The sequence below is a fragment of the Hylaeus anthracinus genome, unplaced genomic scaffold, assembly GCF_026225885.1.
Source record: "Hylaeus anthracinus isolate JK02 unplaced genomic scaffold, UHH_iyHylAnth1.0_haploid 11994, whole genome shotgun sequence".
In the NCBI taxonomy this organism is placed as follows: domain Eukaryota; kingdom Metazoa; phylum Arthropoda; class Insecta; order Hymenoptera; family Colletidae; genus Hylaeus; species Hylaeus anthracinus.
This window is the reverse complement of record NW_026534341.1, coordinates 15,670,233-15,686,304: the sequence shown is the minus strand read 5'-3', so window position 1 is coordinate 15,686,304 and position 16,072 is coordinate 15,670,233. Positions and strand designations below refer to the sequence as shown.

At 38.7% G+C, this 16,072-nt stretch overlaps 2 protein-coding genes and 1 long non-coding RNA gene across 10 annotated transcripts in view; 1 reads left to right on the top strand and 2 right to left on the bottom strand.

Annotated features, from left to right (window-relative positions):
- LOC128888513 (rho GTPase-activating protein 32) overlaps nt 1–16,072 on the top strand; it is a 234,728-nt gene that overhangs the window by 54,824 nt on the left and 163,832 nt on the right. The window lies entirely within an intron of this gene.
- LOC128888677 (uncharacterized) lies at nt 7,293–8,750 on the bottom strand. The gene is made up of 3 exons (XR_008460308.1): nt 8,165–8,750; nt 7,473–8,076; nt 7,293–7,357 (listed from the first exon to the last, which is right to left on the bottom strand). It is a non-coding gene; the product is annotated as an uncharacterized LOC128888677 (long non-coding RNA).
- On the bottom strand, nt 9,907–13,192 carry LOC128888608 (uncharacterized). Its single transcript, XM_054145635.1, has 3 exons — nt 12,919–13,192; nt 10,564–12,613; nt 9,907–10,487 (listed from the first exon to the last, which is right to left on the bottom strand). Exon 2 carries the CDS (start codon nt 11,803–11,805, stop codon nt 10,831–10,833), a length of 975 nt encoding a protein of 324 aa, XP_054001610.1. The 5' UTR covers nt 11,806–12,613; nt 12,919–13,192; the 3' UTR covers nt 9,907–10,487; nt 10,564–10,830.

The window sequence follows — 16,072 nt, the reverse complement described above, 5'->3', positions numbered from 1 at the left end:
CCCGAAAATGATGCTTAGTTAACACAGTTAAACATTAACAAACAAAGTTAAAAACAGGGGTATTAAACGAAACTCAAAGCAATATGAACTGAATGTTATTGGCAGATATCTAACCTTTCAGAAACAATTGAAATCAGTTGTCAGTATGAAACATTCATAACAGCCAGAGCCATCGTTTGAAAACGGACCGAACTAATTTGTGCTCCCAATATACGTATATGTTCTGGATACTCAGGATCACTGATGCCAGGTGCTACCGTACTATGGTAACGTAGTTGACATGGAATATTTATATTTATAAATACCACAATGCGCGCGCGGTACGAGGGTGTATTTTTAATCATTTTTGTCGGGCAAACGATGAATGTTTTTCTTTTTATTGATACTTTTACTCAATATGTACATAAATGAGACACTACACAAACTTTTTTAATCCAAATCTTACGAATAGTTTGCGGTGTACGCCGCTTCCAAAAGGACACTCCGACGAAGTTGCTGCTTGGTTCGTCCGAAAATCTGCGTCTGCTTTCAAGCGGTCATCGAAGACTTGAAATTCCTGCATCGATGAAATTTTAGTGGTAATGAAACCATGTTTTCTTAAAAAAGAAGCTGGAGTTAATTGATTTTTTGTTACCCACGTGCCACAGTCTGGCGTAATTGTACTACTTCCTCTCTCAATAACTTAATTTCGACCATCATTTTTTTTACGGAGGAATACATCAACTTTATCATCTTATCTAAAAAATATTATAATTCACATTATCAACAATTCTATAGGTAAATATATCAATATTTTTGCAGAAATAATAATGTAACATTACCATTGGAGAGGTCCATTTCTTGAATCATTGGCATTTTTTTTTGACTTGTTTATGTCAATCCTTTCACCTCGGCTGTTTTGTGTATGAGTCTCAAGACGATTCAATTGTAGATCAAGATGAATATCTTTTTTCCTCATTTGCTCAATTGGATCAACTTGTGGGATCTCAATACATTTCGCTGAATGTGCGGTTGCTGATAATTGACTCTTAAGGCCGCGTGCGATTTTTTCGCGTTTTTTACCTTCGATTATTTTTCGTTGCACTGGTTTTAATTTCTCTGTCCCTCTTGTGTTTTCAGTTTCGATTCTCCTGTTCCGATTCTGAGGAATCAGGCGTATCAGATTTATTTAGGTAAGCTGTTGGATTGAGAAAATAAATGAGGGAAAGCATAGTAATAATGTTTAGTTATCAATTATTCATTAGTATTTAAAAAAAACTCACACTTGTCATCATTGGATTCTTCTGAGTTTGAATCTGGTGGTAGATTATGTTTACTGAGCAACGTGCCAGCATTACCAACGTTATCATTTGTATTTTTAAAAAGTTTCGTCGTTGCTGCGGCTTTCGACTTCCCATCATTCTCAGTGTCCGTTGTGAAGGGATATTCCTGAGATTTAAGCTCGCGTACTTTCTTCATTGCTCCTGCATGAGTTTCTGTAGGGTGAAAAATATATCATTGTAATACTGACGAGGAGACATCGCGAAGTGTGCACCGAATTTTTTAATCACATTTTGTTCATATGTAAGGAAGGGTATGTAGAACAATCTCTGCAAGTAGGAATGGGCAACTCTCTTTAGTTTTCGAGAAATAAATTTATAAAAATACATATATATCATAGAAGCATCGTGGCGCAGTCGGTAGAGCAGCAGGTTGCGAAGTCAAATTTTTGTTTTGGACGCGGTTCAATCCTGGTAGGAGTCACTTATTTGTTTTTTACGTTTTCTTCTGTTTGTATCATGTTTTGTCAAGAAAACTACTTTTTTATATATTAAGATTATTTTTATAAAATATCGTGCAATTTTTATGATTTTTATCGCATTGAAAAAGAAATCAGGCTGTGAAAACAGTTTCTACAAGTTTTTAGGACGATTTACGTCATTATAGTCTGTAAATAACAATTTAATTATTTCAAATAAACATTACACACAGCCATTACACAAACTCCCTTGCAATTAGATAAGCGCGTAACTTATATACATATTTACAAGTAAAAATAAAAATTGTACGATATTTTATAAAAATAATCTTAATATATAAAAAAGTAGTTTTCTTGACAAAACATGATACAAACAGAAGAAAACGTAAAAAACAAATAAGTGACTCCTACCAGAATTGAACCGCGTCCAAAACAAAAATTTGACTTCGCAACCTGCCGCTCTACCGACTGCGCCACGATGCTTCTATGATATATATGTATTTTTATAAATTTATTTCTCGAAAACTAAAGAGAGTTGCCCATTCCTACTTGCAGAGATTGTACTACATACCCTTCTTTATATATAAAAAAAATTTGAATAAAAAATTCGGTGCACACTTCGCGATGTCTCCTCGTGAGACTTTTTATGCTGCCTTGACGAATTATTTCACAGATGAAATAAAAAGAAAGACTTACTTGCGCGACCCACTGATGCGACTTCGAACTTGGGCTAACTTTCTGAGGCAGACATCTCCATTTTTATGAGTTTTCTAATGAGTACTTTATCTTATTTATCATAAGGGTCTTCCATGTATTGCGCCACATCCTTTATTTCGATCGAAGTCGATCCAATGCTTTATTAATCTGATTTTTTGGGAATCTGTTAATGAAGCATTCGCGCGTCCGAATCCATGAACGGCATTGACGTGGGGTTGCTCGTTCACCCTGGCGATGGGCCTGAAGTAGGAAGCAAGTTTTTAAAAAAAATCGACTTTTTCGTATTTTATTGCTATTCACGCTGGAAAAAGACATCAAAACTGTGTCGCCCCGATGCCCTGGACTGTTGGACATGTAATCCACGGAACGAAACAACGTTCCAACCCTTACACTTGGGGGTGGACCACCCCTACCTCTGCCCCCCTCCCTTCAGCTCTGGGAGCAGTTTTCGAAACGGGACCTTTTCAGCATTCATCCTTAACGTATTGAGAACGAACATGGTGAATTTCATCGCCCTCCGATGCAGGGAAGTGTTCCGTTACGAAGGGGGTTGAAAATTTACGAGCTGTTCCACCCCCCCCCCCCCCCCAAAGGCCTATGGGGTGCTCGGTTTGAGTGATGACATTTTCTGTATCAGGGGAGTCCAGAGATAGCATTGAGTCTAAAATCGAGACCATTGTCCAAAAATTGTGGATCTTAGGGGGGGTGGGGAGTTGTGAGGGGTGGGTTTGTCCGAGAGCGATTTCAAGGGGTGCATTTTGTAGGGGGCATCAAACAGAGTCGCCTCAAAGGTTTTTTTTATTTTTTCACCACCTTCCGTCGCCCCTGGACCCCTCTGAAGTGCCGTTTTTCTGCATTACCCCTTTATGGGGGGTGAATTAACTCTTTATCGTCAACCCTCGTTAATGCAACTTTGCACACACCCAGAGGACACTTCAAAACTAAACCTCACGAAGTTTCTCGAAGATCGGTTGAAGATTCTCGGAGTTATGACGTTTTAAAATAGTGTCCCGTTTTTTTTTATGGCTAGTGTATATTATGTTAAAATGTATTATATTCCTATTTTAATACAGATTATGTGGATTAGGAAACCTTTTATTAACAAAATGTATATTTTAAAAATATTTTTGAGCTATTTTACCGTTAATCTTCTTCAGAAGAAGCATATATCCAAGAACAGAAAGAACATATCCAAGTACTCTTTTGCATATTCCTTTTTTTTCTTTTTTCTAATTGACCTTATACTTGATAAAAGAGGGTCTGAAGTTAATAAAAGTCTATTGATGACATCTATGTTACATGATTCTCGACTACATTTTCTAATATGATTTTGTCTGTATTGTCGAAAATATTTGTTTCTAGCTTCTGCGGCTTCTTCCGAAAGTTGTCCAATTGGTAAAATTGTATTCTGAATAACCACGGGTCCATGGATTAGTATTTTGTGTAGTGTTGGACTCATAGGATGCCATGGATATAATTCAACATACATTACTGCAGTATCCTTGGCATACATTGCAAATTTGTCCGAATTAATCGTGTTTCCGCTTGAGATTACCTCTAATATTATTTTTAATCTATATATTAATTGGACATCAATCCCTGTTATTGCTGTTGATAGTTGATGATTCGAAAAAAATCTTCTGCTGGAGTTTCCGTCGTTTGTGTTTCCGAAACCTGATTTTGGCACATTAACAATGATGCCTGAAATGGGATAACATTCCTTTTTTGCTTTTTGTAATATTGAATAGCAAGGATATAACTTTGTATTACTTCTTCTGATAATTTCGTATTGTTCTTGTGACAAATCAGCGTCAATAAAAATGGATAGTGCTTTTATGGTCGGTAGTCGTAATTTTTCTTCTTGCTGATCACTTGAATAAACTTTTCTATATTTAGTTGCACGCGTAGGGGATTGTGTAATTTGTTTTAATACAGCAGCGCGTCTACTAAACCGGAAATTCTTAGTTTTGTCTGTGCTGCAAATGTTAATTCTTCTTCCCTTGTACATTTTCGAAGATTGGTCGTTTTTCGACGTTTAGAACGTTCAGTTAAAGCGTTGAAAGATTTGGTTGGTCATCCAGGTCGAGAATTTGCAATAGGAATTTCCATTGTTCCTTCAAGACAACTCTTATATTTTATTTTAAAAGTGTCTTCTTTATAACTAAGAGACAACCATCTCCGTTTAAATTCATATTTTATGCTGCAACTTTCGGCGTTCTTCATCAGAGTAATTATCTTGATTCAGCAAGAAGTTTTCTAAATACTCTAGTTTTTTATTAATATTTTTCAGCCGTGTGTTCCAGCATTATTTTAAATAACTGCTTTCGCGTCATTAATTTAATGCCAGAGGGTCCTGCGATTTGCACCGATGAACTTACTGACATTGTGACACCTATATATGTGATACATATATTGCCGTTAAATTTACGTCTGATTATCAAAAGTGAATAATATCTAGATTATATAACAAAAATATGATATGAAATGTACTTACCAGATATAAGTAGAATGAAGTGTAGTATAAATATAAATAAACAAAAGCACATCAATATAGGAACTTAACTAAAAAACTTAAATAATGTACTTAATATACACAGAATAAATATATATATATAACACACACTGCAGTATACGAAACTAAACTTAGACTGAATAAAATGAACACTAAAATCTAAAATATACAGTATAATTGCGTGAAAAATGCTTTGAATTTTTAAATGCGTACTCTCTGACGACTCCGTTTCGACTAAATGCAGATGAGAAATCTTCGTCGAAGGGTTATCGCAAGTTTACACAACATCTTGAGTGTCGATACTTTGTAACAGTTCCTTTTAGGACACTAGAACCACAGCGGGAGTTCTTCAAGCAGGCCTGGGCCTGTGATCGCGACCACGCGTGCAGTAGTACGTGAAACGCTGTTAAACGTTTAATACTAAATTAGCTATAAAACTTGAATCCGGACAAATCCGGAAACAAATTTTGTTGACTTGTAATCACAAATCTCTACCGAATCTAATGAGATCAAAAAAAGCATCGGGACTCACTCAGAAGTATAACAAAATCGTCACTGAAGTTTCATAATGGTAAAAAAAATACCGATTTATTGATTATATTCAAATATTAATAACTATATAAATAAGTACGATAAAAGAATAGAAACTGTGTGGAAGTATATTACATAGTTACCTAAAAAGGGTCTGTAATGGAAGAAATTAGCCAAATATTTTAAACCGTATAAAAACCACTAATAAATGCATGATATGTTATAGCATGATTGAAAAAGTAATACACGTCATAAAATTTCCTGACTTTTGATTGAGTTTAGTGCTTCATGAATGTACTAATGAATACAAAAAGTTTAGTACATTATTCCTCACATATTTAACAACCTCAAACAATGAAAAATTTACGGCTTACGCAAAATTTTTGAAATTGACTTTTGTCCGGTTTTTCGGGCCAAATACCCCACTGTGCGGCGCCTCGACGTCGCCCGACGTCTAACAGTAGATTTTTGGATTGCGGATTATAGATAAAGATCTAAATGCAGCTTTATAGAGGTTTATGTAGATTGGCATGCAATCCCGTTGCAATTCGCAAGCCGACTGCCTTTTCGAGATTCGTCACCTCGTAACACGACCCGCTTCGTATGTCGGTTGTTTCACCAACAATGCCCATCTGTCCTGTGTTGCCGGGTTCTTGTTAAAGTATTTCCACAGGATATTAAGATACGTAATTTCTCACAACTTCACAAAATATTTGACTAAATACAAATCTTGCAATTATTAAAATCGAAAAAACATGGAACGAGATAAGAAAAAATTTGCACGCGATCGGAAACGCAGAAATAGATAATTTGGGAAAGAGTTGAAGGCAGACATGAATCAGGTGTTTCAAGACCGAAGAGAACACCGAGAAGTTTCTCGATGGTGGTGAGTAATGTTTCCTTAATAACAGATACCCGTGTGGAAAATAGTAAGGGAAACCTCCATAATATTCAGGTCCCAAACTGGCTTTAATATGGAATCCATTATATGATTCTCCCGGATACATCCCTAAAAGGTTCCGACAAGGCAATTACAGGTTTCCATTTTAAAATATAATCATGACTGGATAGGTGAATCATTGTAGGACCCGGTGGGGTTTAAGGGGGTAGACACGGCACGTGACCTCTCCGATTTGGCTGGTCGGTATTACAGCAGATTTTTCTGCATAGAAATGGTAATAGCCATAGAGACACGGTTGGCCGATGAAAACCAGGTGGCGCTTTCTGCTGCATATTTTTTGCGTATTTTGCTTCTTTATTCCAGTAATAAGGTAGGGTTACATTCCTTGTTACACTACTAAGTGATTCGCCATCTTTTACATATCGCCTATTATTATTCGGTCGTCTCTCATCTTTCCATACCATCAGTGCTTCTACCTACCATTCTGTGCGCGTTGTTCAAATCAGATTTTCCTCTCATTCGTCCATACGTAGATTTCTGCCTGCCTTTCCGCGCGTACATTCAAATCTTTCATTCGTACATTCGTACTTTTGCATTTGGCTTTATTTTTAACTTTATTTTAACTTTATTTTTACATTTTTATTGTTTCCTCACTCATCCTTCCATTCCTGTGTATATTATTTTAACCATTCTATTGTGCAGCCATACCTTAATCCAATTATGTATTCTATTTGGGCATCCCTTGTTTTCCAGGATTTTAAGAAGTATTTCGAAATTCACGTTGTCGTAAGCTCTCTTGATGTCGATGAAAGCTGTGGCTGATTTCATGTTGTCTCTTGCGTTTTATTTGACATGAGTGATCACCTGATTTAAGTTGTCGATTGTTGATCTCTTTTTTCTAAATCCTGCCTGAGTTTCTTTAATTATGTTGTTTTCTTCGGCCCAAAGAGAATTTTTCCTGAACAAGATGTTAGTGTTATAGGTCTTATTGCAGCTTTACCTGCCTTGTCTATGAAGCATAATCTGTATAAGCATAAGCGTAATATTCCTTCATGAACGATGGTAACTCATACATTATTTTGTAATCGATCCTGTTGTCCCCTGGGGCTGGCGTTTTACCTTTGGTGCTATTTATTGTCATCAGAATCTCATAATTTTCCAAGTCTTTCTCCCATATGCTCGTTTGAATGTCTTGACTCCAGTTGTTCGTTGTCGAGTCGTCCGTTACGATACCTGAAATAGCCAGATTTTTGTTTTTCAACTTGAAAATTTCTATTTCCTCCAATTCTATTCTCGTACTATCATTAAGGGGTGATTTTTCTTTGGTGAAACATTCTTTGATTCCTCTAATTCTTCTCCATATCTTACTTAAGTCCCTTTCCTTTGCTATCTCTTCTGTGAGCGATGACCAGGCTGAATCTTTCTTTTTTTGTTTCATTTCGTTCCACTTTTTTCCTGTTGTGTTCCATTATTATGAAGTCCTCCGTATTACCGGTCTTACATACTTTCTTCATACTTTTCTTCCAGTTTTCCCAATGTTCTCTGCATTCTTCGTCCCACCAGGACTTTTTGTGTTTATTATGGTTTGGTTCCTGAATTCTGTGGTATTTTACTGTTTGTGGTCTTTCGGCATTTTTATGTTTTTTCCTTAATTGGTCCTTGTCCTTTGTTGTTATACTGTTCAAAGTTTCGATTATTGTCTCTTTTCAGATCACATATTTATCGTTAATGTTGTTTGTTGAATTGAAATCGTTGATAAACTTACTTTTGTTCGATTCCAGTTTTTCTCTGAACCCTCTCCAGACTAATCCTTTTTTGGAATTATACAGTCTGTTGTTTATCCTTGAGCTTGTGTTTGCTATGTCTAAACCGAAATCATTGTCTGAATAAATCTGTATGTTCAGTATCTGATGGTTCGATCCTAAACAAATGTTTGTTTCGGAATATTTGATGTATTCCGCTAAATGGGGACGCGATATTATTAAGTCGATATTAGGTTCTGCCGTACCTGGGTCATCTCTCGTTATCATGTCCGTGTTATGTATTATAAGATCCCAATTGTCTAGTTCTTTTTCTAGGGCTTTGCCCGATTGATCAGATTGTTTACAGTTCCAAAGGGTGTTTTTTGCGTTCAGGTCTCCTATTAAAATTGTCTCGTCCGTCACATCTATGTCTCTGAATAGGTTATTCCAGTCCTGTCTACTAAAATGATTCCTAGGATTTCTATAAAATAGCGTTATGGGTATTATCGTAAAGTTATTTTTGTCCAGAATCTCGAAGCTCATATACTCTAGTTCAAATAGAAGGAATTTTTCTTTTTTGAATCTAATTTTTAGCGAATCTCTGTAAATTATTGCCAACCCTGGACCTGGAGTTCCGTGGAATCTCCTCCTTTCCATATTCGGTATCGTATTATGTTTGATATTGCAGCCCTTTATACTCTTTATTGGAAATTCATTTAACCATGTCTCGTAAATGCACATAATTGTAAGACACATAAATGCTGTTGAATAGTTTTTTATTAATTGTACGTTTTTTCCAATCTCGCATTTCGAAGAATCCGTCTTCTTTAGATTCTAACTTCTCTTTTATTTTAGAGATTTCGGGGTCTCGGTTTTGCATTAGTGCTAAATCTGACTCGAATGAATTTCCTTCTACCACGAGGACGTTGGTAGATCTGCTCAGCGCATCCGCATGCGCCATGCGTATGCCTGGTCTGTGAATTATCTCGTAATCATAATTTTGTAGCTCTAATGACCATCTCGCGATTCGTGGGTTTATTTCCTTCTTGTTCAACGTCATTTGAAGTGAATGACAATCGGTTAGAATGTTAAATTTGATACCATGTAAATAAATCCGGAAACGTCTCAATGCATAAACTATAGCTAACACCTCGAGTTCAAAGCTGTGGTACCTGCTTTCGAACTCCGTGGTAATTTACGAAAGTACGAGCTGAGCCCTAAAAAGTTTTGTACGTCACGGGTATTTTGCGGTATCGGAAATCTTTAAACGGCCTCTACCCCACTTTTCGGTGGGCTGATACCTTTCTCTGTTATGAAATATCCCAAGTACTCTATTTCTTTATATAAGAATTTGCATTTATCTAATCTTAACTCCATCTTATTTTCTACTAGGAGTGTAAAAACGTGACGGAGAATTTGAAAATGATGTTCTAACATTCGTGTTGCTATTAATATGTCGTCTATATACACAACTACATCGCCTGACTTAATTAGATCTGCGAAAACTTCGTTGATAAATTTTTGAAATCGAGATGGAATCTTTTGAGACCGAAAGGCATCTTTAAATATTCAAATTGACCTAGGGGAGTGACAAACGAAGTGTACTTGATTGAATCTTCCGATATGCGGATGTGATGGAACCCGTCTCTCAAATCTAACAAGCTATAATATTTTTTTTCGCACAGAATGTCTATCTGATCCTTAATTAGTGGTAGCGGGTAGTGATCACGAGCGAGAGCCTTGTTTAGAATCCGATAATCCACGCACATACGGAGTTCTCCTATTTTTTTTTCTTTACTAAGACGATTGGCGACGCATATTCGGAATCGCTAGTTCTAATAACACCTTTGCTTAACAACCCATCTAATATCTGTCTAAGTTATTCTTTCTCGGAATAGGAAATTCGTCGCGGAGAGGTATGAAAGGGTTTATGGTCGTTTAGGGTTAATTTTAGCTCGGCATTGACGCGGGGCACCGTTGGACGGGACAGTTGAAAATACTGTTCGTTAAACATGATTTTCAATTTCTCGCGTTCGCTATGGTTTATATCAGCGTTGATATTTAATGAAGCTGCCACGTTGTCTTCCGCCGGTTTTGCGAGAATGTTCATAATTTCTAAGACCGCGTCATCCTCGACTCCTGGTCGCATTAACGTAATTTTAAACAATTTAAGGGTATCCCGACCTAACACTACTGACGCGGACATTGTTTGATTCGGTACGACAAGAAGCGACATATTTTTTTGAAGATTGTTTAATATGATTGTTGTTTGTACGGTGCCGATAGGATTTAACGGCGATTTGTTGATCCCTACAAAACGGTTGCGCACGCTGTCATCTAATTCTCCTATAACACAAGGAACAGATAATTTTTTAATGAAACTCACCGGACTTCCTATATCAAACAAGGTACAAAGTCTTACTTCTAAATTGTCTATCGCGTATTCGACATTTTGCTGAAATTCGTCTTCCTGTAGTGGCCGATCCTGTACGCAGGTGACTTGGGGTCTCACTTTCTTAGGGCAAGCATGTAACAGGTGGCCCATTTCCCCACAGCCAAAGTAGGAACCCTTTTCCCTCCTTGGTAGCCGGTATTCCTGGGACCGATGACCCATCCTATTGCAATTGTAGCAGCGCATCGGAGGTTTTAACTAGCCCGCTGACCCTTGCGATGCAGGTAGTTCCGTCGGCTACGGTCGACTTGTTGACATGCCTGGCATCACTTGACATCTTGGGACGGGGCTCAGCTTGATTTTGCTGAAGGCCCCCAACAATGCCGAAATCGTCGTAATATTGCACATACGTGCCTGATTACGCAAGTTAACGTCAGGGATTCCGTCAATTACGGTGTCGACCATTTCTTCCTCTGCAACTGGCACTCTGTTGGCCAAAATTAACTTATCATGGAAGTATTCGCCGAAATTTTCGTTGACAGCCCATCTTCTACTCTCAAATTTCCGGCGAGCCTCCAATCTGCTCTCCCGATGATGGAGCATTGACTCCATTCGGACCAGCAGTTCGTCCGTGCTGACTTCTAAATGTTCCGTTCTCGATTGAAACCAGCTCAATGCCTTCCCCTTAAGCTTCGAACCAATCAGGATTCTTGATAAATTGTCGTCTAGGTCATATGTGGAGATGAGTAATGCTAGCTGTTTCCTCCAACTATGAAAACACTGTTCCGCACCACTGAAATCTGCTAGCAATTCGCCTATGGCTTTAATGCTTGCTCCAGACTTCCTCTCCGTTTCTCGGCTCGAACCAGGGGACTGTCGCAGCATGTCGTTTTCCCGCTGCAGCAATTGCAACTCTCGTTGCATGAGCTCTCTCTCTCGGCGCATGAGCTCCATCTCCATGCGTAGCAGCCGATCCGGAGCATTTTCTGCCGACGAATCTCGCCACACCGGTGCATCCAGGCGAAGAGTGCTTGCTTCTGGTAGGGCATCATTTTCTTCCACAGTGATATCATTTTCTTCGGGAACTGGATTCCCGCCTTTCTTTGGTCGTGGTGTTATGCAACTTTCCCATGATCGATCGGGGAAATGTTCATCTAGCCGCTGTATCAGCTCGGCTTTATTGCCTACCGCGGGCGATCCCTGTCGCCGTAGTGCTTCTTTCAGCTCAGACAACAGAAATCCACGATGGTCTTTCCCCATTTCTTGGGACATCACGAACTTTTTTTTTTTTTTTTATCACGAATGTCACTTAGATTAGCACTGAGATGCAAAGGTATCACTGAGAAGAAAAAGTCAATTAGCACAGACGTTACAAACAAGTCACACAGAATGTTACGTACAAGGCTATACAGAAAGTTGCCGATAGAGTCACACAGAACATTATGAATAGTCACACAGAATGTTACGAACAATGTCACACACAGAGAATCAGCACAAGCACTGAAAGCGTCGCGAGGAAAGTCACTCAAAACACGAACGGCAGCGTTAGACACACAATTTCTGCGAATCTTTTTATTCCAGATCCTGTATCCCACTTCTGATCAATTGTAAGACACATAAATGCTGTTGAACAGTTTTTTATTAATTGTACGTTTTTTCCAATCTCGCGACGTTTACCCGCGGTCTCTTCTTCTGTCGCCTTTTTCGTTCTGCCCGTTGCGTGGCATTTTCCGCCCTTAAAATGACCAGCACGCGCCCCACTCTTTCTTGGGGAAGACCCCAATGTAGCCGGCTCTACGGGGCCTGGTCAAACTCATGTCAGACCGACGAAATATGGTAGGGTCCCGCCGAAATTCGACTTCGATCCTCGCCACGTTCTCCGGAGTTTAAACATCCCGCTAATTTATGGCGGCACTTGAACAACTCTGGCCGTCGCCAGGCTATTGCCATGTCGCCTCACTGTCGTTCGCTCTTACATAATATCGTATTCATCTAATACATTCATCAAGTCGTTACTTTTTTTTAGTAAACTACGTGCGTTCCACAGTCCGATGTTTACATAATTAAACATCTTTTATATCTGTTGGAGAAGTTTAACTATTGTATTTATTTGATTTATGAATCACTCCGTTGTATCTACTATTAATTTGACTGTCTATTTATTGAATTCTGTTATCTGCTAATTTAACGTTACTCTGTGTTTACTCTTCCAATGAAATATAAGTTTTATTTTATGCACAGACTATATGTTCGCGAACAGGTGTTGGGTTCGCGCGGACTGCAGAAAAGAATGCTCTCGGTCTTGGTTGTAGTATAAAAACGTTTATTCTCGTCTATTCTTAAATTAGTCAAATCGAGGTGTTAATGAGATGGCTTAAGAACTACCTGTCAAAAATGGGTCGTACTATCGATGCTTGAGCTGACGGGGATGATGAATAGCGCTTTCCTGTTGTGTTCTGAGCTGGCTACACCGCCTGGCGCAGTTAATGTATAAATTCTTCCGCCTGTGGTCGATGAGCTGGTTCTTCAAAGAGCTGAACTTTTCACCTTAACGCGCTCCGAAATGAGTATCAGACAATTTGAGCTGCACTTGAGTTAGACTGAGAGAAATGTGTAAAATGCTATGAGCAATGCGTTCGCGTTGAATACTAGATTCACAATGGCGGCTCAGCGCACGTGGCGCAAGCACGCGGCCGTTGCGCGTTCCGAAACTCGGGCGAACTCTTGTCTGCTGAACAAGAGCGCCCGCTGTCGATCGATGACTGATCGATGGGACGCCGGCAGCCTCCCGGCGCATCATTTGGAAGCCGATTCGCAAACACTGTAATTAATTTAACTTTATTTTACTTTCTGTTTTTTAAATCTTATCCTTTAGTCTGAGGTTTGATTTTAGGTTACACAAGTTTGATTTACCCTGAGTTATTTATTTCATCACTCCAGGTTGAACCTCCGTCTGGGTATCTATTTGCGCTAACTGCTTCCTCCTTTGTCAGTTCTTTCTGAGAGTCGATGATTTCACCTTGAGTTGATATGCCCAGGTCTTCGTCTACATTTATCACCATAATGTTTCCTTGGTTTGACATTTCCTTATCTTCTGCTATGTTCGCACCACCTGTTGTACCCTCAATGGAAATGTCTTCGCTTAACTGGGTTCCAAGTATAATTGTTACTTTCATTTGTGATTCTTCATTGATTATATCGTTGCCTTCCCAGTCCTCTTCCAGCATCGGGACATCTTGTGAGATTTCCATATTTACACTTGTAATTCTGTTCTCGTCCGGTATTTGGAATGAGAATTCTTTCTCTTTTTCTTCCGCCTGTCTTACGGTTGATGCTCTTCCTTCGTATCTGTTTGTGTTTCTTTCTTTTGCAGCGATACCTTCTTCCTTCCTTGATCTTTCATACGTTCTACCGAACCTAAAAATGTATCTATTTTTCTCCTGTTTATTGAAATTGTATTTATCGCTGCTCCTGGTTACCGCTGGGGCGTACTTTGGCAAATTTTGTCTGCTGTTCTCTGGTCCTTTATCTATCCTGGTTTTCTGATGCTCTTTTCTGGCTGTCCAGTATCTATCGTCCTCCTTATCTATCCTTTTGGGATGCCAGATCCTCCTGTTGTTATTTATTCTGTTGATTATAAAATCTTCAATTTTACATTCCTTTATCCAGTCTAGTAGGAGTTGAATGTCCTGTTTAGTGGCTCTTTTTTAAAGGCTCTTTGCCTTTGCTGGAATATGTACAATAACCCTTGTAGTTTTTGTCCTCTGGGTCTCTGTAGTACGCCTCGTTGGGGTACGGGTCACCCTCTGTTTCATCTGACTCGTACCTTTTATTTCTCATTTGTGTGGCTTGAGTGTTCCTTCTTTTTGTCTCTTCCTCTCTTTTTTTCCAAAAACCGTTTTTTACTGAACACTCTCTTTCTTCCCATCTTTCTATTTCCTCTTTTCTTAGCACGTATTTCTCCCCTAACCTTGGGAATTCTTCCTCTCGGTATTTATAGCCTTGGTCGTTCCTGGTCCTGTAGCTTTCGCCTCTTCTTTCGAATATTCCCAGTTCTTTTCTGGCCAGCTCTCTGGCTTCTGTATACGACGTGTTTTTGTAGGCGATTATTTTGTTGACAGTATGTTCGAGCTGCCATAAAGTGCAGTCCCGGCTTAAGGCCCCATGTGCCTCACAACAATTAACACATTTCTATACTCTGTCACATTCACCGTGGTATTCTTCACCGCAGTTGAAGCAAGTTCTTTTTGTTGCTTTGCAAAACTTTTTGAAGTGTCCAAATCTATGGCACGAGAAACACTGTCTGACATTTTTGACGTAAGGAGTTACATTTACACTGGTTACGCCATTGTATATGACGATTCTTGTTGGTAGACTGTCACCGTCGAATTTAACCAACAGCAGTGGAAAGTCTATGTAGTCGAACCCTCCTTCGACTCTAACCCTTTTTTTCATTCTTTCGATGCTATTGATTCCTTGCCCTAGGACTGCGACTTCTTCGAGTTCCTTCGGTGAGAACTCCCAATCCCTTATGACCCCCCATCTTTCTATCGCTCTCTTTGGAATTCTAACGTCATATATTTTATTTTAGAATCTATTAGCTTATTAAATGTAACTCTACCTATGTGTGGGAATTTTAAATTTACTTCTGCCATTCTATTGTTTATCATCTTTATGTTCTTAATATTGTTGTGTTCACTTACCAAGGCTCTGAATATCCTAAGGTAATTTATACTTTTTTTCTTAGACGATTTGTTAAAATCTATGGCGATTTCGAAGAAGTTTAAAGAATCTTCATCACAGTTTTCTTCGTGTACCTCGGAATCCTTTTTTTGTCTTTCGTGCTCTTCCGTACTTAAGTTTTTCCAATACGAGGAATTTTTTATCTCAGCCACGTGCCCTCGCACGTGTTCAGGTTTATCTAAGTTAACAAGGAATTCCTTTATACAATTCCTTGCTTTTTCCTTTTCTGAGCTCTTACCTTCTTTGGTGGCTGCTTTCAATGTTGTTTTTATAACTTTTTTCTTAAATTCTTTTTCTTTCTCTTCGCTTTTATGGTTTTTACTTTGATGACTTTCACTCTCGACGGTTTCTGTAATACTGTGCTTCTGCGTAATAGCTCTCCTCTCTCCGCTTTCTATTTCTTTGTTAGTGTTCCCACTTCGGGGTACAGTTTCCGTTTCCGCTACGATCGTTCTTTCTAATTTCCGTCTCCTGTTTCCTGTTTGTCCTGAGGCGCCCTCTGTTTCCTTGTTGAACTTCCTCGAATTCACTAGTCTGGGGCTTCTTTTTCCTCTGTAGTTCCTTTCCCCTATGTTCTCCTTCTTCATTTCCTCCTTGAGACCCGCCATTTTTTATCCTAACAGCACTTTTTTTTCACCTCACTTTCTTTCTCTTGTAGGTTTTCACCACACTTGCACCTTGATTCACATTCACTCACACCGAATCCATGCAAGAGATTTTCACTGATTTTTCCTTTTTAGGAATTTTTTAACCGACTTCGAAAAGGAGGAGGTTACTCAATTCGACATGTATATAT